This window comes from Centroberyx affinis, unplaced genomic scaffold (assembly GCF_046629955.1).
Source record: "Centroberyx affinis isolate AG114_WGS23_722 - 3 ecotype Tasmania unplaced genomic scaffold, CSIRO-AGI_Caff_v1 ptg001234l_1, whole genome shotgun sequence".
NCBI lineage: Eukaryota > Metazoa > Chordata > Actinopteri > Beryciformes > Berycidae > Centroberyx > Centroberyx affinis.
The window spans coordinates 1-24,943 of NW_027279747.1; the positions used below are offsets into that span (position 1 = coordinate 1).

At 40.9% G+C, this 24,943-nt stretch overlaps 1 protein-coding gene across 1 annotated transcript; it reads left to right on the forward strand.

Moving 5' to 3' along the window:
- Positions 1-10,144: 10,144 nt before the first annotated feature.
- On the forward strand, positions 10,145-24,943 carry LOC139648639 (sodium channel regulatory subunit beta-4-like). Its single transcript, XM_071524819.1, has 5 exons — positions 10,145-10,235; positions 22,350-22,513; positions 22,724-22,943; positions 23,695-23,824; positions 24,850-24,943. Exons 1-5 carry the CDS (start codon positions 10,145-10,147, stop codon positions 24,941-24,943), a joined length of 699 nt encoding a protein of 232 aa, XP_071380920.1.

Sequence of the window (24,943 nt, forward strand, 5' to 3'; positions counted from 1 at the left end):
CTGACTATATCAGACTTCTCAATGTGCGCTGACTACTGCCTGCTGCCCAGAAGTAATGCCCATCTTAATAATTAGCTTTGCCTTGCCGACCTTAGGTTAAATGTATTTACAAATATTAGGGTTTTAGCCTATTTAATTGCCAGATGGGTGGGATTTGCCACAATGAGTGTCCACAGGTTTAAACAATCCCAGGAAGTTATTGGAAAATACTTCTATTGGCAACTTACCTGAAACTATCTGAATTTAACAGATGCTATTTGCTCCATCTTGCTGTTACTCGAATCAAGTATAAACAAACATTAACTAGGGTCTTGAGGGTCTGTTACTTGGTTGGAAATTACATTTGTCACCCTAGTAACAAACCATAGAAAAAGTGCATCAAATATCTGAGACCTATAGTTTTTGCCAGGTCTGCATTGTGTGGTGTGGTGCTTCATTTTGCAAAGGTGTAAGACGTACAGTAAATGCACTGTCAGCTATGAATAGAACCAGAAAACATGTCAACAGCAGTAAGCTGTAAAACTCAGAACACACAATCATCACTCTGTGGGATTCTATTGTTGCTGCCACAACAGCTGGGAAAATAGACTTCAGATTGTGGATGAGGGATACACCATAGTCTCTTGTCCAAAGACTGCACTTCTCTGCTGCCTCAAAATACAGAAGTGAGATGCTTTCTCCATCCCAAGGGGCAGTTTCAGCTCCAAGATGTCTTATTTGCACACATACACCTGCATGCCATTAAATAGTTCCAGTGAAACAATAATAACCTCATGAGCAAAGGTGCTTTGTATAAACCACATCCAGGCATGAAGATCAAGTTTGCCCCCATTAAAAAACAACATGCATTGTAAAACTAAAATGCAAGAAGCTGAATGAAGGCTAGACTCTCACAATCTAGATAGGTCATAACTGAAGTGCATTTGAAGTGCTAAGAATTCATGAAAGCACAACTTAAAAGGGAACTTAAAATGGCCATGAACCAAAGGGTGTCAATAGTTTTGACAAATCCTTTTGGGGAAGAAATTCTGAAAATAAGCTTTCACCATAAATAATACCATTGAACAAAAAAAAATCCAATTTCCAGTTGCCGGTCATATTTTCTACAGTGTTTTATTTTTATATTCACCAAGGGTACCAATAATGCTGTGAAACAGAGGTTCAAACGGTAACTTTTTTCAGTCCTAGACCTACATTAACTCATTAAAACATACTGGGACTGGTTTCTGCACCCACCTGAAACAGATGAACAACCCTTTACATCCTTTACACAACCCACATGGCTGACCTGAGTGTTAATCATATACACTCTCCTGATGTGTGTGTGTGTCTTTGAGTGTGAGCATGTGTATTGTGCCCCAGATCTCTCTACCTGCTGGTTTCATCTCTAGAGAGCTTGATATATCGGGGCATCTACAAAGCACGTTGCTGCTTTAAGTGGAAATGGTGGTTCTCATTCTCTTCTCTCTTTCTGTTTCTCTCTGTTTCTGTTTTTCAGACATGCGTACCCCCTACCTGAAGATCTATAGTAACCACTGCTTGAATCATCGTCCAGTGATTCCGTCGACCCCCTTCTGCATGTGTGTGTCTGTGTGTGTCGGTGTTTGCGTGAATGACTATGTGCGCGCGCATGTGTGTCTGTGTGTGTGTGTGTGTGTGTGTGTGTGTGTATTTCTATATGTCTGTGCGAGATGTTTTTTCTCCTTGAAAGAAGCCAGGGAGCTCTTTTCCACAGCTCTCTGCTCCCCTGCATCCCCAACTAGATGACCACACCCCCTCACCACTTTGCATATCACTTTAGCACCAGCTAGAACTAGACTTTAGGAACATTAGAAGCATGCCATTTTCATAGCACACTATAAGACAGGCACTTGTCCACCCAGCACGGCCCCATCTACAGGAATGACATGATAGTGTGTCTGACTGTGGATGATAACAGTAAAAATAGAAGGTGACTAGTGTGCACAAACATAATACATTTCAGTTTAACTCACTGATATTGATAGGGACATTGTGTTTCTTTGTAGCAGTTACGCCACTTTCACAAGTTTGCACATGTACTAGAAATAAATGTGAGTGAAAAGGTTGAACTTTCCTCTCAGAAAGCAAAACTAGCACTAGCACTGGATGAGGGGTTTGTTGGTAGATGGGAAGTGGACTTTTTGCCATATTTGCTGACGAGATCATGGTATTTTTTATCAAAGCCACTGACATATCAAGGACAATTTGAAGTGAAATACACTGCAGAAATAATTTTTTAGGCATATTACATGTGGCTACCTGCACGCACATGCACACAATAAAGGTGATTCACAAATATCACCTTTACTGATATTTATAATAGCACTGGAAATATAGAAAATAATCTGGCCTCAACAAACACACAGTAATAAACCATCACCATGACCAAAAGCTTAGAAGAGAAAAGTTGCTGCATCCCACTTACAGACAATAACATGGGAAATTATACCAAATGGTTAGAATTCAAATACAAATAAGAGACATTTCTAATTAAGATGTGAACAATATTTATGATATAACAATGCTGACCAATGTTTGATATACCTAAAGAAGGTGAAATGTTTACGATACTGATATGAAATGATATATAAAGTTGAGGTGTTTATGATAAAGATGTAGACAATATGAAATGTTTACAAGACATGCATTTAAACAATATCTTAAAAAATAGTTATAATGAAACAAAATATGTAATGTCTATGAATCAGATGTAAACTATATGAGATGCTTTTGAGAAATTTAGACAATAGAATAACAGATGTTTATGAATGATATGTAAATAACATGAGATGCTGATATGATCAATTGAAATAATACAAAATGTTTATGACAAAGAGATTTTAATATATAAATGATTGTGAGATGATAATGACGGAGAAAAACATATGTATGATGATGTAAGATGTTTATGATGTAACCAATAATGTGTTAACAGGCAGACCTACAATATAAGAGTATGCCAGTGTTGTCTATGCTTCTAACCAAGCTTTTTCGGTGACATTCTCTGTGTGGTTCTGTATGTTCAATAGACCTGTATGTCTCTGTATGGATACATGTTACAGATTCATGGAGTCCTGTTTTGCTCTCAGCTAGACTCCTAAGCCTCGACTCCCTGACTGTGAATCTAAACCCAGACCCTCTTCACGATTTTCAATCCCATGTGATATAAAAAAGTGAAGAAACTTAATACTATTCGGTGAAATTTAGCAGAAACCCACAGCAATGTTACAGCAGAGGTTCTACTGCTTGAGAGTGAATCAAGGCATATTAAAGCTTCCACTCTATGTGTAGTAATCACATGGCACCATGCATTTATAAAACAATAAGGTACCTGGATTTCATTTTCAGTTTCATCAAATTTTCAATTTCAATTTGTGCTTGCATATTTAATTTATAACATATACAGGTGTCAGAGGTATTTGATTGCACTTTGATGTTTCAGTTCCCTGCTGTAAAACATTTAAAAAAAGTTTAAGCCTTCAATATTTCACACTGTGAAAAGGGGAAAAAAGGTTCCATCTAGTTTCTTTTTTTCTAAACAATCCTCTGAAACCTCTTTTTTTCTAGAGAGGATTCTCCAGATGAGGGAAGCTCATCTTTTAGTGTGTATTTTAAAGTGGATTACTATAAAATATGTGATCACAAGGTCTCGTAAATGATGCCCTAGCTCTGTCTCCAAAGTAATGCCTGTACACAGCAGTGGTGTTTAAAACATTGTTTTTTTGCACATTAACTCACACCAGTATTCATCTAATCATGGTGGAGAGCATGTGACTATGATGGGAATGGGAATGAGACTATAAAGCTCACCTTATCAAGATGGTATATGTGCTGTATATGCTACTGTATGGTTAGATGGGAAATGTATTGCAAATACACTTATTTGCTAATTATTTTGGTCACGGCAATCTGAATGTTAAAAATATTGTTGTCATTTAACATCTATTTTACATCATAACATAATGTCTGGTTTGTTTATCTCTAAATGTCCTATGATGTTATGAACTACAGTATGTTGTGATGAAGAGGCTAGCTAGACTCCATGGGCACATTGCTCAGATGTAACAATAGAAATGATGGTGAGGAATTATACTGAAAAACATTGGCCAAATTGTCTCACTCTGCATGTGTCACACCAAAATGTGAGTCTGTATGGCATCCGTAATGTCTTAGCCTGGGTAGCTATCCCAGCTAGCTACAGTAGTGTGGTTAGTTATACCAAATCTGGTGAGCTGACTTGGCCGATCTTGGGGTGACACTGTTTGAAAAAAAGGTATACTGACCTTTTTTGACAGTGTAGTGCTGTAGTGTCTAGGGTGAATCCTTCATTAGGGTATTAGTTGTTTTTTTTTTAATCCATTCATTGTTTTTTATGATCTCTTTTTATGTGTTCCAACATTTTAGCTGATGTAATGTGTGATTTCCTGAAATATAATAAGCACATCTCTGGCATCACAATAACCTATTCACAACCGTGTGTTGGTGTACAATAAAGCTAAAGTGGTCATTTTACACAGTGGCACTTAGTGAAGAGCAACAATGTCAGAAAAACAATTTGTTGATTTATCAAGACTATTGAAATAGTTGCCAAAATGCCTATAATTAAGAGTTGCTTTAGTTGGGGGAAGCCCTAATTCTGTCACATTAACTGGGACACTGCCTGTCTGTGTGTGATCATGCATGTTTAAGCTGCAGGGTCTGTGTGCTGGACCCTTAAGGTGATGACAGGTAAACATTTGGGGCAAATTTAGCTCAGTTTTTACCAGGAATATTTGTGGGCAATAGTTCTTCATACTGTGAATAATCTATATTTCAGCAATATAACATACAGTTTCCATATCTAGCAAAGCTTGATCAAGCAGAATTGTTGAAAAAAACATTAATGCCATGTCCTAGATAGATTTATCTTTGTGCATCATGTTCCCCTTGTCTGGCTATGAATTTGCCCTAAATAGTTGCTTGAGTATCACTTTAAACGACAGTGAACACCAAACCAATGCTTGCACTGTGCTGCCTCTGCATAAGCAGCTGTCATCACATTATGTATTTTGAAATAAAGATGATTTAGGACAATGCTGCTGTTTTATCGTGCTTTATTATAACCTCCTCATACCTTTCAATACCCTGGCTAAAATGTCTCATCCATTTTCGAAAATGTCCTCTGATGCGCCAAGTGAGCCCGACCGTTGTTTGTTCCCAGACAGTGGCAATATATTCCAGTTGTATTCTGCTTTATTGGAACGGTGTGTATCGGCTGATTCTTGGGTGCTGCATCGACTAGTCCCTGGACATTTGTTGTATCAGTGAAAATCCTTCCTTTTGTTAATTTCTATTTTACAAAAATATCCCCTAAAACAGCATTCACATATGCTTTATACTTGATATTGGGATGGCTCAGTTCATATACTGTATGTGAACATTAGCCACTCTCTCTTCAAGCTGTGCTCTGATGTCATCGAGGAAGACAACCTGGAGCTGCTCCACTGAGAGTCAGTCAGAGGTGACTTTGTGGACACAGTGTGTTTATTTGAGCTTTTACAGCCAAATGAGATTCAGTTTGGCTCTGAACTATAGTTCTGAAAAACCAGGATAATCATCCTGGTTTACTTACGCAGTGTCCACAAAGTTGGCTTCCCATCATTTTAAAATGTGACAATTTTTCACTTGAACACATTATAAAATTAGCCACTGCGGTACAACAGTAAAATAGGCCACAGTACAGTATGTTATCTTGAGGCATAGGGTGAGAAAAATCACAGTTATCAAATAATCATTGCAAGCAGCCACTTACGACTCCATCAATAACTGATTGCATAATTTTCATACCATCACCCTTTGTTGATAACTTTAAGAAAGGAAATCAAATATTGGATTTAAGTTATGCAAATGATTTGAATTAAGCATTTTTTAAATCATTTGCTCCTTAAAATTCAACTAAATGGCATACTTTTGAGAAATCCCGTTCAACAACTACAACCCTGGAAGTAATTACCTAACATTAATTAAAAATAAATAAATTAATTGATTAATTAATTTTTCCAAAATGGCTAGAATTAGATGCTGTGATTTGATCAGGAGTGGTAAGAGTGCGGGGTCATAAAACATCTCACACTGTTTAACGCTTAGTAAACGTCTACAATAGTGACAAAATCTGCCCAGACATAGTTAACTAATACTATTGAATCTCATGGGTCTTGGCTAAATTAACTCTGATATACACTGATATAACAAAGTCTACACTTATATAGTATGTCAGATTAGATTAGATGATAAGATGAAACTTCAATGATCCCTATGGGGAAATTCGGCCGTTGCTGCAGCAAGAAGTAATAGGATACATGAAAGAAGATTAGGATGTATTTAAGAAGTGATCAAATGAGAAAATGGGGCGCATATGCAAACGTACGAGTATCACACACACACTTGGGATTTTGTCGTTTTGCTTAAGTATACCTCAGCACCACTACGGTCAAGGACGAATCACCAGCACCTAGTTAAAACCATGCTAGGTCCAAACAATCTCTTCAACATTTAGCCAGCCAAACTCAAATCCTAGTCCACACCGAAACCAAAAACTAGCCAACATCAAACAGAACATCACCAGTTTCAAACCACCATGTCAACTTCAAGCCAAAACCAAACATAGAGAACATATGAGGCTGCACACATACAAGCTTCCAACACAAACCTGCACCAAGAGGCCAGCTGCATGTTCCGTTCAGGTTTCATTACAAATGGGGGCTGAACTCTGGTACCAGCAACTCTAACTCTAACTCAGCTGTGAGTGTGTGTGTGTGTGTGTGTGTATGTGTGTGTGTGTGCGTGCACTGCAGAGCTGCTCTCAAGTTCAGACAGGACTCACCTTTTGATGGTCCTAGTTCCCCACCGACAGACGGACGGACGGACAGACAGACAGACAGACAGACAGCAGCAGCAGCACAAACCGCCGGGGCAACAGAGTTAGAGAAGAAAAGGAGAGAAAGAGGACAAAAAGACAGGAAAGTGGAGAGAATTACGGAGCACAAAACAATAATAGACGTACATTAAAAAAAGGAGCAAAAAGTAAAGAGAGAGGGGCGGAGGTGAAGATGGATGGACCCCGCTGAGATGAAGAAAAGAGAAAGGACAGATGAAAAGCAGGAGAGGTAGCGAGGCCCACCCCACTTCTCATCCTCCACTCAGGATGCTTTCTGAAATCTGCTCACTCACCGGCTGGTGCAGAGAGAGCGAGAGAGAGAGGGGGAGTGAGGGAGAGGGAGAGGGAGAAGGAGGTGGGGAGAAAGAGAAAGAGAAAGAGAGAGGGAGGATGTAGCACGTTGAAGTGAGGGGTGAGAGGGAGGTTAATCAGAGTGGGAAGGGAAATGATGGGTGGGAGAAGATGGAGGTATGGAGAGAGGAGGGAAGCCGTGTACGGACCGGCTCAGCTCTCTGGCTCCACTGCAGCATTTCACTGCCTTGGCCGTCCCAGAAACAGATCCTCCACTCCCTCCCTCCCTCTCTCTCTCCCTTGCCTCTCTCACCTCCCTCCTTTGCCTCCTCCATCTCTCCTCTCTCCTCCCCTTCCCCCTGTCATCTCCCACTACCCCCCCACCCCCGCGCTCCTCCTCCTCTGCTCATCCCGTCTTTCCTCTCTTGAACTTCTCTCCCCTCTTTTCCTCCCTCCCCCGTCCATATACCCAACCTTCCTCACTTTGCCCTACCTCCTCCTCTCCAGGTCTCATCAGTGTAATGTCCTGTGTTGCTCCGCCTTCCTTCATCACACAGCGTCCAAGGTCACCCTGTCCAGAGGCAGGTGTGTGTGTGTGTGCGCGTGTGTGTGCGCATGCAACTGCGACAATGTGTGTTGTATGCATATGCACGCATGTATGTGTATCCATATCCCTGTGTATGTTTGCATCTCATTCTCTTTCACTTCATGTATGTATGTATGTATGTATGGATGTATCTATCTATCTATCTATCTACTCTATCTATTTATCTATCTATCTATCTATCTTGCTGCATCTAAGTATTTATCTTGCTATCTATCACAGCCCAACACACACACTTGAACTTGGACATGACATCAAACGCCTAGAGATGGATCACCTGACATCATCTTTATGTGTGTGTGTGTGTGTGTGTGTGTGTGTGTGTGTGTATGTTTGTATATTGTGTGTGCGTGAGTACGTGCGTGTGCGTGTGTGTGTTGGGGAGGTCAAGTATCCATCATGGAAAGGAAAGGAAAGGAAAGGAAAGGAAAGGAAAGGAAAGGAAAGGAAAAACATAATATTGTAATTTAATACTCTGCTCATTATGAGTGCATTATAATAACTGCTGGGCTATCAGAACATCATAGAAGTAAAGCTACACAATGTGGATTAATTCTGGTAGTTGCAAACTTTTGGGGGCAAACAATGTCGCAAAATTGTCATCGCAGAGAAAAAAAGACAGCAACAAGAATATCAGGGGCATTTATTAAAGGTTTCAGTAACAGATGTTGGGGAGATGAGGTCAATATCTTATTGTCAGTCACACATTAAAGCTAATAATCCCACAGTGAAGTCTGACACAGACTTATTTTCACCATGACAGTAGTAGCTGCTTGCTAGCAAGTCTAGCTGCAGCTTTTCAGCATTTGATCAAAATCAGAAAGGGCTCTAAATGTATTAGTTTAGTTCAGTGCTAATCATAATGTCATAATGTCATAATGTATTATAATTCTCAGAAGTAATTGTGATGCAAGATAATGTAAAAAAAATAGGCATGTACTGTATGTTTATAATACACTTACAATGCAATTGTAGTACCAGTCGTACAGGAAATGAAATGAAAATAAACCTACTGCGATGCATCCACAAAAATAAGTATCCTCTTTAACAAACCTTACAGCGTACCTACACACAGTGCCTCCTAAAACGACACATATTGTCCAACTGAAAAGGGAAAGAGAGAGATCAGCCACAGCATGAGGGCCATTGGATGGAAAACTTCGACAGCGCAAACGAATGTGATCAGATTTTGACACAGCATGTTATAGGGAGGACTGCCAGCACGGACACATGCAGCAAGAGCAGGAAAGGGGAGAAGAGGAGTGAAAGCGGAGAAGAGAGTAAGACGGGGGTGTGCGGTGTGTGTGAAGAGCCCATCCCGAGTCTGAGACCCTTTGGAGTAAGGCTGACTCAGCCTTACTGTGTGTTGGGTGTGCATGTGTGTGTGATAGCAGTTATAAGCCCCCACCCCCCCCATTTCACTCAACCCCCTCCTTCTCTCCTTCTCTCTCTCTCTCTCTCCCTCGCTACCTCTACCTCTGCAGTAGCTCTCCCGCTCATTCCTCCCTGTGCCGGCCGGGGAGACGCGCGCTTGCTGCTTTTCTGCCTGGCTGCTGGCTCTGCTCCAGTCCTCCCCCCCCCCGTGACTCTCTTGCTCCCCCCACAGCCTATGTCTCCCCCGTGGGGCTTGTCGGCCAGCCTGCTTCCCTGGCTGCTGCTGCTGCTGCTGCTGCTGGAGCTGTGGAGCTTTTCTGACGCTATACTGCCATACCGCCACCAGCACCGCTCTCCTGCCTCTCCTCTCCTCCTCTCTGCCTTTCGCCTCACACTCTGCCTCGCTGGATAATCACCGCCGAGTCCGCCAGAGACAGATAGAGACAGAGAGAGAGAGCGAGAGGGAGAGAGAGAAGGAGAGAGGGAGAGAGAGAGAGAAGACCTACACTCTTCATTCAAGTGCTGCATTCTTCCATCTGTCTTTCTGTCCTTCCCTCTGTCTTCCCGGAGCAGGAAGAGCAGCAGAGGGAGCAACTCGAAGGCAGAGAGGCTCCCTGAAGGAATTTATCCTCCTCTCTGTCTCTCTCTGTGCTTCCTTCCTCTGTTCATTCCTGGGACAGAGTGCAGAGGAGGAGAGAAGAGGGAGGGACTGAGAGCAGGACTTCAGACTCTGCCTTCAGCTGCACCGGCTCAGTGTCCCATCTCGTTCCAGAGACACATAACACACACACACACACACACACAGACACAGATTGGACTGACTGCAGACTGGACAAACTGACAGACAGACAGGCAGATTGACAGACGGAGACACGCATACATACAGAGCGACAGACAAGAACACAGACAGACAGACAGACAGACAGACAGGTGGTGTCATGGCGTCGGTGGACAGCACCGGTTCGAGTGTCTCCAATCGGAGATCGGGGGATCAGCTTCATGCTAGTCTAGCAGTTGCGCTGCTGCTGGGTGAGTTATACTTCTCTCTATACCTTTAACTGCCCACTCGTCATTCCTCACTCTTCTACTTCTATACCTCTGTGCTATGCCAGGACCTTCTACTTCTATTCCTCTGTCCATTTGTCGCTGCTGGGTGAATCTCTCTATTTGTCTATACCATGACACTCGCTTCTATCCCCTCTACACCTTCTTCTTTTGCTCCATCCCTTTCTTTCTGTGCTTTATTCCAGTCTGGGTGTGTGGTTCACTGCTGTCACCCCCCCACACACACCTCCACCCCCCACTACATTTTTATTGCTCCATACCAACATCTGCTGCTCTGTCGTTCCTTGTCTCTGTTACCACTCCTGTGTCATCTAGCTCACCCTGTGCTCTCTCTCTCTCCCTCCCTCTCTCTCTCTCTCCCTCTCTCTCTCTCACTCACTCGCTCTCTCCCTCTCACCCCACACCTGCTGGCTAAAATGTGTGGTGATGTCACAGGTGTGGGTTACTTGTTGCTGTACTGAGAGCATCATGGTCAATAACATTCACCCCTAAGCTGATCTGAACTTGGATTTGTTGGCTGGCTGGCGAGCCATTTGACAAACAGGATGGGTGGCTGGCAGACCGGATGGTTGACTTTTCGGTTGGGGTGGGAGGGATTTGTATTTCAGTAAACAGATCTAGCACTCAGCATAAAGCTTCCAACGCCTTTCGTGTGTGAAAAATTAACATGTAGTTCGAAAAGTGTAATTTTTAAGGAACAAATTTCATTTTTGAAGGAGCTGCATGCAGGACTGTCTACTATATAATTGAAACCATGCAGCAATGTACAAAATGTGATGTGAATATTGAGGAATACTAAATATCGAGTTGTCCTTATTTTACCATGAAAATCTAGCAGACAAAAAAAATATGATAAAATCTGTGTAAACGTAATATAAGATTTTGATTCTTAGGCTATATAAATGTATGTCTTGTTATAGCTAGTTCAGTTAATGTGTTTTGTGTGTGTGTGTGTGTGTGTGTGTGTGTGTGTGTGTAGTAGTAGTAGCAGTGAAGAAGTTTTGCAGTGGTGATATGTGTTTTTGTTTGAAGTAGCAGGGATTTGATTCCAATGCCATCCCTTGGTGAACTACACATGCCATATTATGCCGATTTTTTGATTCCATCCTACACTCGGAAATAGAAAACTATGAAGCCCTCTTTACCATTTATCACTGTAATCCCATGGAGAGATATTGATATTGATGGCAAAAAGCAAAAATAATTAATAACAACTTTATGGTACAATATTGTTCAAAACCATTAACTGCAAAACCAATATGAAGTGTGAGCAACTAGCAAGTAATAAAATGTTAATGAATAAATATTTGCGAGTGACATAGACCAATGAAACAATACTCCATTTCAGGTTTAGACCTTCACATACATTTATTTTCACTTCAGAATTCAAGTCAAGGGGTACACAAACTTTTCCATTCAAGTGTTGCTGACTCACTTGATTATAATCAAACATGACTTAGTTGTTTTAGCATTAAACATGACTGGTATATGAAATTTTCGCTCTCATTTGTGTGACATTTATTCACTAGTAACATTTTGGAGCTAGATTTTCTTTTGAGTGGTAAAATGTAATACATATAACAATATGCAGCATTTTTCATTTTTAACTCTTACATAAGCCATAGCTCAAATGGAAAGCTTCTCAGTCGATCATGTTATGGGATTGGCTGTGAAGACAGCTTGTGCAAACAAGGTGATGTGTAGGTAATCATATGTTAAGAAAAATCCTGTTCTATCAAATATTTTTCTTTCAGAAGCATGTCTTTTGATAGTTGTTTTTGTACAGTCTTGTGGCAGAATACTCAGAGGTACTTTGTGCTGTATTCTTCAACTCAGCAACATTTCTGGGTAGATAATTTTCTTGGCATTATTAAGGTTCATGATTACAACCTTTCACAGGATTTAAAATGGTGAGCATTTGTCATGCACAATATAGTTAACTAGCACAGACAGCCAGAAGCAGTTGTAGCACAACAGTTGATTAAAATGTTTCTCAAATGCTTTTTTACATTGTTAGGTGGCCATAGGTGACCCATTAGGGGTTGAACCTCCAATTGATAAGACTGAATCTAGACTGATAAGAGTCAGTCCTCTTTAGTCCTGTAACTTCAGTAATGTTGTGTAGTGCCCTCTATAGTTATCTTTTACACTTAATTCTCATTAGGACACCAAATTGTCCTTTGTGTATTTCTTTAGGTTGGACACTTTATGTTGGCTTTGGTTATATGGGTTATTATACAGAGGAGTTTTATGTAAGTCTGTGTCTCTATTTGTGTTGTTTCACCCTTAAGGTGGTTGCTATCATAATTAGTAGGGCACCTTGTTTTGTTCTGTTCTTAATTGCTTTTGAGTTCTGGTAAGTTCTAATGGGTATGGTGCAGTTGAAGCATTAAGGCATAGTTTAGTCCTTACTTATGACCAATGTCATGATGAATTCTTTATAGCCCATTATATTACTATACATTAATTTTTATCTCTGCTGTCAATCTCCATCCCATTTGTGGCAATATTACACATCTCCATTCCATCAAATTATGTCCTAAGAGGCAGCATAAGTGCATGGAAGTAAAGAGCAGAGGAGCCAATTGGTTGATCTGAATGAAAATTCTCAATCGTGCTTTGTTAAGCATGGAATTCGTTGACCCTCTTTTTCTGGGAAGGCTAACAACAAGTTTATTGTCTCTGGTTCAAACTTCTCTGTAGACAGACATTGAGTCCCCAAGAGATGAGGCCAGAAAAATGAACAAAAACATGAGTGAGACAAGGCCAGAAGAGTGAAGAAAGAATGGAGAATGGAGAAAACAAAATATTAAAGTATTAATTCACATACCAAGTCCCGCCTCTTTAAACTACTTCATATAAAAATAAAAATAAAAATAAAAATAAAAATAAAATAATTTAAATATTTAAAACAACATACAATCCGCAAAGACATAATATATTAAATGAAATATATGATAATAATTTACTGTCAGGTCTGTCCTCACAGTCCCATTCTAAGACCAAGATTATTTCCTTGGGACAACATTGCACAGCCTAAAAGTGGCTGGATCATTCATCATACACTTAGAGATGCAGTCAGTGTTGCAAGCATTCATTACAACAGGACTGCAGACAGGAGTTGGGGGACAGACTGCTTCATGGACCAAAGATCCAAAGATCCATGGGCTTAACTGCACTACTGTGTCATCATGTAGAAACCTCCAAATAACTTGAGGAGGAAAAAAAGGCTTGATTACATTAAATGAGTAACAAAAAATGAATAGACAAAACATACCATAATAGTTTGGTTATTTATGTGGATAATGTTTAAATGTTTAACATTAGAAAGGCTAAACCCCATCTGGCGTTGTTATTTTCAATTTATAGTTCCTCCAACACTGGAGGAAAATTGTATTTTTTTCCTCCCTCCATGACTTTTCCTAAATGAGGGTTTTAAATTAATGAAAAAAGCCACTTAGGAAATAGATACAGGCACTCTCCGCTATATCGCCGCGTTGGTTTGTGTGAATGGGCGTCTCTCCTCAGGCTCGCTTTCAAGTAGGTCTGACTTATTGAGCGCAATGAAAACCTAGTGAAACTAATTTCCCACAGCGCCAGAACCTGGGGCTGTTTCAGCCCAACCTGAGGAGCCGTGGTGTCTCCTGGGAGCAAAGCCCAAAGCAATGGCCAGCTCTACTCTCTGTCATGTCCAAGCGGAGGCACAGTCTCTCAGCGGCGGGGGTAGAGTGAATGCCCCGTTGAACTCGAGTCCACGTAAACCGGAGCACTGGTCTGTAGCCCGCAAGGGTAAACGTGGTGCAAAGCGCTCGTCTCCCCCTCCTCCACCTCTGGCCATCCCACTGCCTGAGTCTGCAGGAGTTTCCTCCTCTGGAGGGATGCTCCCACCTTCCACCGTCCCCTCTGCCTCAAACCGGCCTCGGCTCTCAGCAGACCAAGCACCAAGATCACCTGCGCTTCCAGGTACAGCCGATGTCCAGCGACGGAGGTCTCTACATCAGGCTCCATCCCACCACCGCCACACCCCCAGATGGTCAGGCGCGCACACCCAGGCACGGCGCCCATCCTTGGTGCTTGTTGTCGGTACCTCTATGGTCTGGCACGTGCACATGCTATCCAGGTGCCTGCGTAAAGGACATTACACCCACCGCTCTGCAGCTGATTGAAAAACATAACTCTGCCTCTGCAGTCGTTGTTCACGTTGGCGTTAACGACATCAAAAACCAACAGTTGGAGCTTCACAAACAGGAGTTTGTGCACCTCGTGGACAATCTACTGGACACCAGGAAGCAGGTAGTTGTTTCTGCTGCTCCCCTCCCCGCATTTTGGTGATGTGAAATTCAGTCGCCTACGCCAACTCCACATCTGGCTAAAGGGTTACTGTATGAACAGAGATTTCCCCTTTGTTGACAATTTTGCTGCCTTTTTAAATAGACCTCAACTATTCAAACCAGATGGCCTCAATCCTTCCCAGGAAGGCTCACGCCTTTTATCAACCAACACTGAACTGACTTTGCACTCCTGCAAGGCTTTTACCTCATGACCTGCACTGAGTCCATCTGACAGTACCTTCCTGGGCTCATACAGTACTCATTCAGTAGCCGCCTCTAGCTCCCCCTACCTATATGGTAGTCCCCATACAGTTTCTGCTATCCCTGTCACTACCTCCCCGTGCTGCTATTCCCATCCCTGTCCACATTTCTCAGAGACATGTATGGTCTATTGATAAATATGCAAATAAGCGGCAGGTAAATTTTAACGCTCTACGCTCAGTTCGCCCTGTACCCACTATGGTTTGTGGTCATCAGATCAGATTGTATCTGTTAAGTGTGGTCTCCTCAATGTCAGATCTCTGAATCACAAGTCTTTTATCTGTCATGATTTTATTTCCTCCTATAATCTTAATTTTCTTGGTTAGAATGTAATGACGCCACCTCCTTGATTGAAGCATCCCCCCCTAACTACTCCCACTTATCTAAACCTAGGCCTTTGGGCCAAGGAGGTGGTGTAGCTGTAATACATGTCAATGAGTTTAAATGCTCTCCCATCTCCTTTGGCGAATTTACCTCATTTGAACATCTACTTTACTCCATTAACAACATACAACAACCAATTGTCTGTGCGGTACTCTACCGCCCCCCTCAACATAAACCTAACTTCATCTCTGACTTTTCAGAGCTCTTATCATTTATGATGCCCAGCTATGAGAAAATTGTTATTATGGGTGATTTTAATGTTCACGTTTGTTGTGCAAATGATCCGTTGGCCTTAGACTTTAAAAATGTATGTGACTCATTTGGCTTAACCCAATCTGTTACTGGTCCTACTCACAATCAGGGCCATACTCTTGACCTTATCTTATCTTATGGACTTACCCTGGACAGTCTATCAACTAAAGAGCTTTTTGTCTCTGATCACCTCGCCATTACTTTCAATCTTTCTGTCTGCAGTCTCTCCAACGCCCCAGTCACTTGCTTAAAGAGACGTGTAATAAACTCCTCAACTTCAACCATGTTTATTAGGGAATTTGACCAATCAGGCAATAACTTCACGGCAGATACTTCCCCTGAGAATTTAGTAGATCAGTTTAACTCACTCTGTGTGGGCATTCTTAACAAAATTGCTCCCTTTAAAAACAAGGAAAACTTGTCCAATTGGTACTCTCTGGTTGAATGATTATACTCGCAAAATAAAGAGGAAATGCAGGGCAATGGAACGTAAGTGGAAACACAGCAGACTTGAGGTCAATCTTGCTCAGATAAAAAATCTCAACTCTGCCGTCATAACTGCAAGAAAAAACAATTTTTCCAATATTATTGCTGAAAGCCACCATAATCCCAGAATATTGTTCAGAACTATTGAACATGTTGTCAGTGGTCCAAAAAATAACTCATTCCCTGATCATTCATCAGAAGCATATGAGAACTTTTCAACATTCTTTACAGCTAAAATTGAAAAAATCAGATTATACCACAGATTTGTAACTTTACTATTCCCCTCCCACCTACAGTCTCATTCCCCTCTTTTGAACTGATCTGTCAGTTTAACTGCTTTTCATGTCATCTAGATGCAATCCCATCCAAACGCTTCAAAGAGGTCTTACCACATATCTTTCCAATTGTTCTTTCTATTATCAGCGGTTCACTAGCCACTGGCTATGTACCATCTTTTTTCAAGCATGCTCTTGTGGAACTGAACAATTATAACTAAACAATTATACTAAACAATTATAGACCAATCTCCAAACTCCCACTTCTGTCAAAGATCTTAGAAAAGATTGTATACAAACAATTAACTGCCCACATGAGCCAACATGATATTTTTGAAAAGTTCCAATCTGGTTTTTGAGAAAAACACAGCACTGCGACTGCTCTATTTAGGGTGACCATCCTCCTTGCTGCTGATGCTGGTGAAAGGTCTGCCCTAATCCTACTTGACTTAAATTCTGCTTTTGACACAGTGGATCATAGTACCTTAATTTACCGTCTAAAAGACATTGTAGGAGTTGCAGGCACTGTTCTCGAGTGGTTCATCTCTTATCTTTCAAACAGACAGTTTACAGTCACTCTTGGTAACTTCAGATCATCTACTGCCACTATGAACTACCTCAAGGCTCTGTCCTAGGTCCTCTTCTATTCTGTATTTACATGCTTCCACTTGGCAGATTAATACACAATCATAAGATCTCTTTCCATTGCTATGCCGATGACACACAACTTTATGTGTCTGTAAAACCAGGATCCCCCAGCAGTCTGACTTATTTAAAGACATGTCTAAAGGATATCAAATGCTGGATGTTAGTAACTTCCTCCAACTCAATGAAGAAAAATCAGAAATAATCTTATTCGCTTTGCTGTTTGTGTTTCCTCTGTTATGGGGGGAAGGGGGGTGGATTATTTTGTATTATTTGTGAAGCACTTTGTAACTCTGTTTTGAAAGGTGCTATATAAATAAAGTCTATTATTATTATATTATTATTATATGTGTGTTGTATAACAGTTACATATGCTGAGGCTGATCTTCAGTTGCTCTTCACAAGCCTCAGTTTGTGGTGTTGTACTGTATGTTACTATAAGGGATTGTATAACACATTTCTTCATCGCTGAGAACAAACCAGGCTATCACACACAGTCATATTACCAAATAAACCACAAAGTTTTTCAGGGGTTTCATGGTAATTACAGAGTGAGCCTAACCTCCATTCCGGCAGTGAGTTTAGATTTCCCTCCTCATCCACACACAACCAGGCCAGTTTAACATTTATTCAGTAGTTGGAATGCAAACTGGATAGTAATTATATGTTGATGCTCGTCTCCATGCGTGTGTGTGATTGCAATGTGCAGGGTAAATGTGTCCCCCCACCCGCCACCCCACCCCACCCCACCCCCTCCCACCAGCTCTGCTGATTGACTTCTTTAGCTGCTGCTGTAATTCTCTGCCCTGCTGTCATTCACTCACCTTGGAGGGAACATCTTCCTCTCCCTCCCTCTGCTCCTCTCTCCATCTCTTCCAACCACCTCCATTACTCCTGCTCTCCCCATTCATCTCTCCTCTCGCCTTCCTTGTCCCTTCTCCCTTCTCCCGTCACTTCTCTCTCTCTGTCTCCCTTTCTTCTCTCTATCTCTCTGTCAGGGAGGTAATAGCGTCCTCGGTCAGTTCTCTGTAGGTTCACTCGGAAATACATTAACCCTTCACTCCCTGGCCTACTTTACAAACCGGTCCTCACCTTGACAGTCAGCCAAGGACACACACACACACACTCGCACAAAGTCAGTTTCTTTCCCTCCCATTAGGTTCAGTGATTCAGATATTGATGTTGTCCAACTGGGGCAAAGAGATATCTATATAGTAGATAGTGGAGCTAAAAATACCACACACATCAGCCTATTACTCTTGTACACACACACACTGCACATTTTAGAGTGGCCTTTTATTGTGACCAGCCCAAGGCACACCTGTGCAATAATCATGCTGTTAAATCAGCATCTTGATATGCCACACCTGTCAGGTGGATGGATTATCTTGGCAAAGGAGAAGTGCTCACTAACACGGATTTAAACAAATTTGTGAACAAAATTTGAGAGAAATAAGCCTTTTGTGTGCATAGAAAAAGTCTTAGATCTTTTATTTCAACTCATGAAAAATGGGAGCAAAAACAAAAGTGTTGCGTTTATATTTTTGTTCAGTGTACATGCATACACATGTATATGCAGAGACATACATGTGTTCACACACTTGTAAGCGCACACACATACACGTACTGCACCACACATATACCTTTGTATGTACACAAGCCCATGAACATACACACACACACGACCACTAACACATAAATTACTATGTGAATCTGTGGGTGTTATGAGGACACATTTTAATGATAGGAGGAGAGTAGATGAGAGGAGAGGAAGGGGGTGGAGAGAAAGAGGATAGTAGAGAGGAGAGGTGTAAAATGAGGGAGGTGCAAAATCTATTTCTAGGTGCGAGGGGGGACACTCCTCCCTCTCAGATATGTGAAAGATCACCATGCTTCCAGTGTGGATAAAGAAACTCTGCATGTACTATTTTAAGGGGAAGTTCCCCCCGTATTCTCCCTTGTTCTCCTTAGCATCATTATTCCCACTGAGAATAACAGGTTAGCCCATGTTAACATTTATGGAAAGAGGCATTAAAGTGCCTAATTAATTGCCTTGCTCAAGGGCACTGTGCCAGTAATTGTTGAAGGAGTGCAGAGGAATACTCACTTACTTAGCCCAGATTTTCCCAACCGGGACAAACCAGCATTCAGTCTCAAGGAACTTCTAAAAACAAAAACAAAACAAACTCCCACAAAAACATCAATGTATTAGTTATAAGCTGCCCAGCTCTCCACGTCTTTCCTCCTCTTATGTAGTGATAGCATCCCTGAGGAACAGGCTCTGAGTGAGAGAGAGAAAAAAAGAGAGCGAAAGAGAAGGTGCTCAGTGCTGCATAAAGAAGCTTAAGAGCCTATTAAAAAGAGAGCAAAAGGAGAAATAGGAAAGAACAGGGAGACCCCGAATGGCTCAGGCATCACTACTGAGAGCAGAGGAGGGGGTCAAGATGATGACTAGAGAGGAGGGGTGAAGGTATGAGGAGGGAGAAGACGACAGGAAAGGGGGTGAGAGTCAGGAGACAGAAGAACAAAAGGCAAGAAGAACAGAACACAGAAGAGAGAACAGTACAACTAAATACAATCATACACATACTGTACCCTTCATTTATCTATAATAATAATATATATATATACTGTAATTTACTTACTTTGGAAAGCACCAAATCGGCCATATAAAAGATAAGACAAATCAAGCACTTTTGACATTTGTACAGGCACTGTTATCTGTCGATAACACAAACATGGTAAGATCTTTAACATTAAACAGAGAAAGTGCCGCATTGAACATTACAGTAGGTGGAGATTTATAAGTGCAAGGTGATGCTAGCACCACTCACAACTCCATCTGCTGTTGTCAGGTGAAAACCTTGTATCTCCAAAATGTCAACTTTTCAAGAACGAGGAAAAGCCACCTTGCTTTTCGCATTTTTTAATTTATCTAATTGGTTTTGAAAAGGTTACATAAACCCAAGTGTTGTAGGATTTTCTGATGGCAGCATGGAATCCTTCAATTAAAGTTAAAACATGAAAATCACCATGTTTTCACTTTTAACCTGACAGTGACGATATGTGGAAATTAATGATGCCCTTTTGATGGACAAATTGATTAACAATATAATTTTGCAGGGAAGTAATAATATAATAAGGTTTTGAATACACGTCATATTTCATAGCTCTATCTCATACTGTCCTTGTGCTGCTATTATTACCAACAACTACTACTTGCCAACAGCACTTTAGCTCCCAACTTGTAATCCTCTTGATGATGGTAACATTCTCTAAATGTTTATTATGGACAGTGGTACATGCACTTAGCAATCACCAAGTAATTACAAATTGTATATTGTATAATGTCAGTAAAACAATCCAAATAGCAATATTACTTACTGAAGAATATTTAGCTTGAAGGAATACTGATCTCCTAAGGATAGTCTGGTTCCAGGAATATCACCAACTCAATGGCTTGTCTGTTAGGACAGATGAGCAAAGGCAGGAGTTCCAGTCCAATCTTTATTATGGGATATCTTAAACTGTTTGTTTCTGATAACAGAAGAAAAAGGGATAAAGGATATTAATCTGGACATCGTAATTCCTAATTTCAATAATTAACAATCCAACAGAGGTAATTTAACTTCAAACACAATTACTATGTAAACCTAGGAATGAAGAAATAACTTTACACTACTGGAACTTAGTCAGTACAGCAAATAAATCATAAACTACTAAAGCTGCTATAAATGCATTTCAAACCAAAGGAAACTTACAGATCATATACACAGATCAAACTGTTGGAGGGTTGAGGCATCCACATGAGGCCATGTGGCCCTATATTGATTGATAGAGGAAGGTTAAAGTGGGAGGGGGATTTTCCACACTTGCCATTAAAATGTGGAACCCTCCATTAGCTGAATAGGGAAGTAAACCCTTTTTTCAAAGAGGAGAAATAATACCAGAGGGTTTCTAATATTATGGTGTTTTGCTAATATTGATGTCTCCACCGTACAGCAAGGAGATGGTATAAAATTCCTACATTGATATTACCCCTTCTACACACACACACACACAAACACACACACACACACACACACACACACACACACACACACACACACACACACACACACACACACACACACACACACACACACACACACTGTCCATGTGTAATGTGATCCTGAGCAGGTCAGTGTGGAGGAGAGGGTTTATAAATAGGCCCCAAGTGTGTGAGTGACATCAAAACAACAATCTGAGAATTACACCAGCTGTCACTGCACAGCCACCATCACCCCCTCAGCAAGACTCAAACACAAGCCGATAACTTAGTCATCTGTGTTGAGTCTGTATTACTGGCTTTGCACAACACTGTCTGAGGACATTGATGGTATTCAGAATTAAATTAAATTAGATTTAGGTTTTGGGGTTGGGTTGGCAATGTTTGTCTTTCTGTCTACCTGTCTATGAGTGAGTTTAATTTTGTCTAACTTCCCTCTCCCCCTCCTCTCTTTTCTTTTCCCATTGCTTTTTCCCATGCTTCCACTTCCCCTCTTCCCCTTTTTCCTGTCATTTCTGACCTTTCCTTCCTCCTTGCTTTCCCTCCCTCACCCTCTCTTCCTCACTTTCTTCATACTTGCTCTTCCTCCATCAAACCACTTAAATCTGCACTCATCTTTTCAAGCACTCCTAGGAGGATACTGACGACCCAGAGTGCTAATGATTTATTTGTGTATTCATTAATTCATAATATACTCATAAATTGTATAATGGCTATTTTGAAATGATGTGTGTAGGACCGCAAATTCTGTGGCTATAAGGCATGGAATAGCAGGGAAACTAAATTATTTTCCTAAATAACTTGATTTACCTCTACATTAGGATATATTTTGATGTGTAAAAGTGTGGGTTTTTTAGTTTAAAATCATTTGCACATGTATTTTGGTATACCTTTCTGCTGATATCACCATATTGATAATGGAGGAAAACTGGAATACTCAGTAAGAAATGATGCACATCACTTGCTGAGTCCATGGATTAGAAGACAAACTGAATTATTTGTTTGAATTATGGGACCTACATTGATAATTTGATGCTTGTACCATATCTGTTTGTGCACGTATCTATTCTCAGTGACTTCATAATAGTGTCTTACCCATGAGAGTTGGGCACCATTAAAGATGCAAGAAACTGAAATAAACTAATCAATCAGTCAGTCAATCAATGAATCAAGTATGAACCCATAACCAACCCATAAATTATTTTTGCCCTCAACAAGGATTTGTTGGTCTAGCAATGTATGCAGTAACCTAGAAGTAAAATTGACCCATGACTTCCATCTGCAATATGTCTGTTAAAGTTTCTATGGCCTAATGATTTATATGGTCCACCAAGGCGTTTTTTAATGTTTGTACTCCCCCTTTCCTTTCCCTCTCTCCTTCCCTCCCTCCCTCCAGGAGTATGGTGTGTTAGTGGGCTGGAGGTGTCGACAGGTAAAGTGTCTACTCTTGAAGCGATGAATGGCTCCACAGTTCTGCTGCCCTGTACCTATTCTTCCTGTATCGGCATCAAAAACCTCTACTTCAACTGGCACTACAATGACAATGGAACCATGCTCAAGGTGGCACACACACACACTCATGCACAAACACAAAACAGCATTAATTCTCCTTTTGTGTGTTGTGTATGTTTCATTGTGTGAAGTAGGACAAGTGACAAGTATAACTTCTTGACACATGCTCATGTACATGTTCTGTGCTCGTGTGTGTATGTGTACGTGTGTGTGTGTGTGTGTCTGTGTACATGCATATGTGTGTGTGTGTGGATGTAGCTGTGTGAGGCGGTGATTCCCATCGAGGGTGTGGAGCCCAGGGTCAGCGTGTACCACGAGCGCGTGGAGTTTGTCGGCTCCTCCAAGAGAAACAACATCTCCATCCTGCTGTGGAACATCACCTTTGAGGACGAGGGAGAGTACGTCTGCTTCGCCAGGAATCCCAAAGAGAAGAACCGCAACCACAGCGCCATCTACACTCTTATAGTGGTGGACCAACGTACGTAACACACACACACACACACACACACACACACACACACACACACACACACACACACACACACACACACACACACACACAACACATATCTGACTTTATGTAACTCAAGCCTATTGACTGTATTCATACAATAGTCATTTTGAACACTCAGTGGAAACTCTATGTAGAAGATTGTTCTAAACTACTGTTACTTCAACACATAAGTGAGCACTTCATCTTGGTGGTTCCCCCACCACAAATTGAAATACATTCCTCTGCTAGAATTTAAAAACATTCCTCCGCCACAAATTAAGGTATGGTTAAGTTTAGGCAAGTAAAACAACTTTGGTTAAGTTTAGGCAAATTAAGGCTTGGTTAAGGTTTGGGTTAAGGTTATGGTTAGGCAACTAAAACAACCAAATATATTAATATGTGAACCTATATCCCTTAGTTTTCAGTGTGAATCTGTGAAATGATAAATGTTTGTATAGGTATGCATCTTGGTTCACAACAGTAGGAGGGTTAGAGTTTCCCACCCAAGTATTCAAAATGGCCACCATGTGAATAAGATAAATAACTACACTTACACTCTCGACAAACGATGAAGCTGAGAGTCTGTCCTGTTGCTACTGTCTTATCTCCCTCTGATTAAGACTGCCAATGTCTCTCTCTTTCTATCCTTTTCTCTCTGCATTCTTCACTCAAACATCACTCTCTCCATCTCTCCACCCCTCTCTTCCTCCCTCCCAACGTGTCTCCCTCTCTCCAGTGAAGGAAGTTGACAATACTTTGACAGTCATCATTGTCTCAGCACTGGGCGGAGTCATCGGCTTAGTTATCATCGTCATGGTGATAAAGGCCCTGGTTGTTCACTTCCTGCTGAAGGATGATGAGAAGAAGTAAGCAGATCACTGACACAGGCTATGACAAGAGAATTAAGCAGAATATAAAATGTACTGTGATGTTTACAGACAGGATGGGCTCGCTGCTCAAAATAAATATGACTCATAACGTATACATTTTATTTAATATTGTTACTGATTACGCTACTCCTTTAAAAAAAAAAAACCCTGTTGCTGCTTTTGCAAATGTAAAATGCATCTCTTCACTGCATCACTGTTTAGAACAGCAAATGCAAATGTTAAAGCTTCCATGAACTGGTTATACGGTGAATCAATAGCCTGGTTCCAGACTCTGAAATCATGACTCTTTGGGCGGTCTGGTGTTGCTCTATTCAATGGCGATTTCTCGATTGGAAAAACGATCGGGGCAAAAATGTTGAAATCATTCCTTAACCAACATATTGTCTTTGCAAAGACGATATTTTTGTCAAAAACGACCACCATTCTTGGTTAAGGTAGTAAATACGCCCAACATCAGTGTAACTGAAAATAACTTCAGAGCACACACACACACACAGAAAACGACTAATATGGAGGCAATGTCTGGCCATTCAGTCTGAATATCAGGCTAGTGAATCACTATTGTGTTGTATCAATTGGCAATAGAGAGTAGCAAAACATTTTGTTTCTATATAATATTATAGATTACTACTTTAATGATGATTCCTTCCTCAAAAATGCTATTATTTGGTAGACAAAATTCTTAGAAGTGTTTTTGAGATTTACTGATTTACATGGCAACAATCCTATAGTAAGAGTAGATGTCTTAGTTTGGAATGAAAGAGGACAGTAATTCACATCAGGTTCTAGGCTTTCAACATGTAAATCTTAATGACATATGTTTCCAATTTAATTCTAACACAAGACCATAATTTGAAAATCTGTTTTACTGATGTGGTTGGCTTTGAGAAATTCTCTAACCTTGTTTGTTTTGTTTTGTTTTGCCCTACCCCCTCACTCTCACCTTCTTCCCTATATGATTGCTGAGTATTCTTCACCTTTGGCTTCTCTTTCCCCTCCAGTAAAGAGTGCCTGGTGAGCTCCTCAGGGAATGACAACACAGAAAATGGACTTTCAGGAGCCAAAGCTGACAACAAAGCGACACCAAAGGCATGA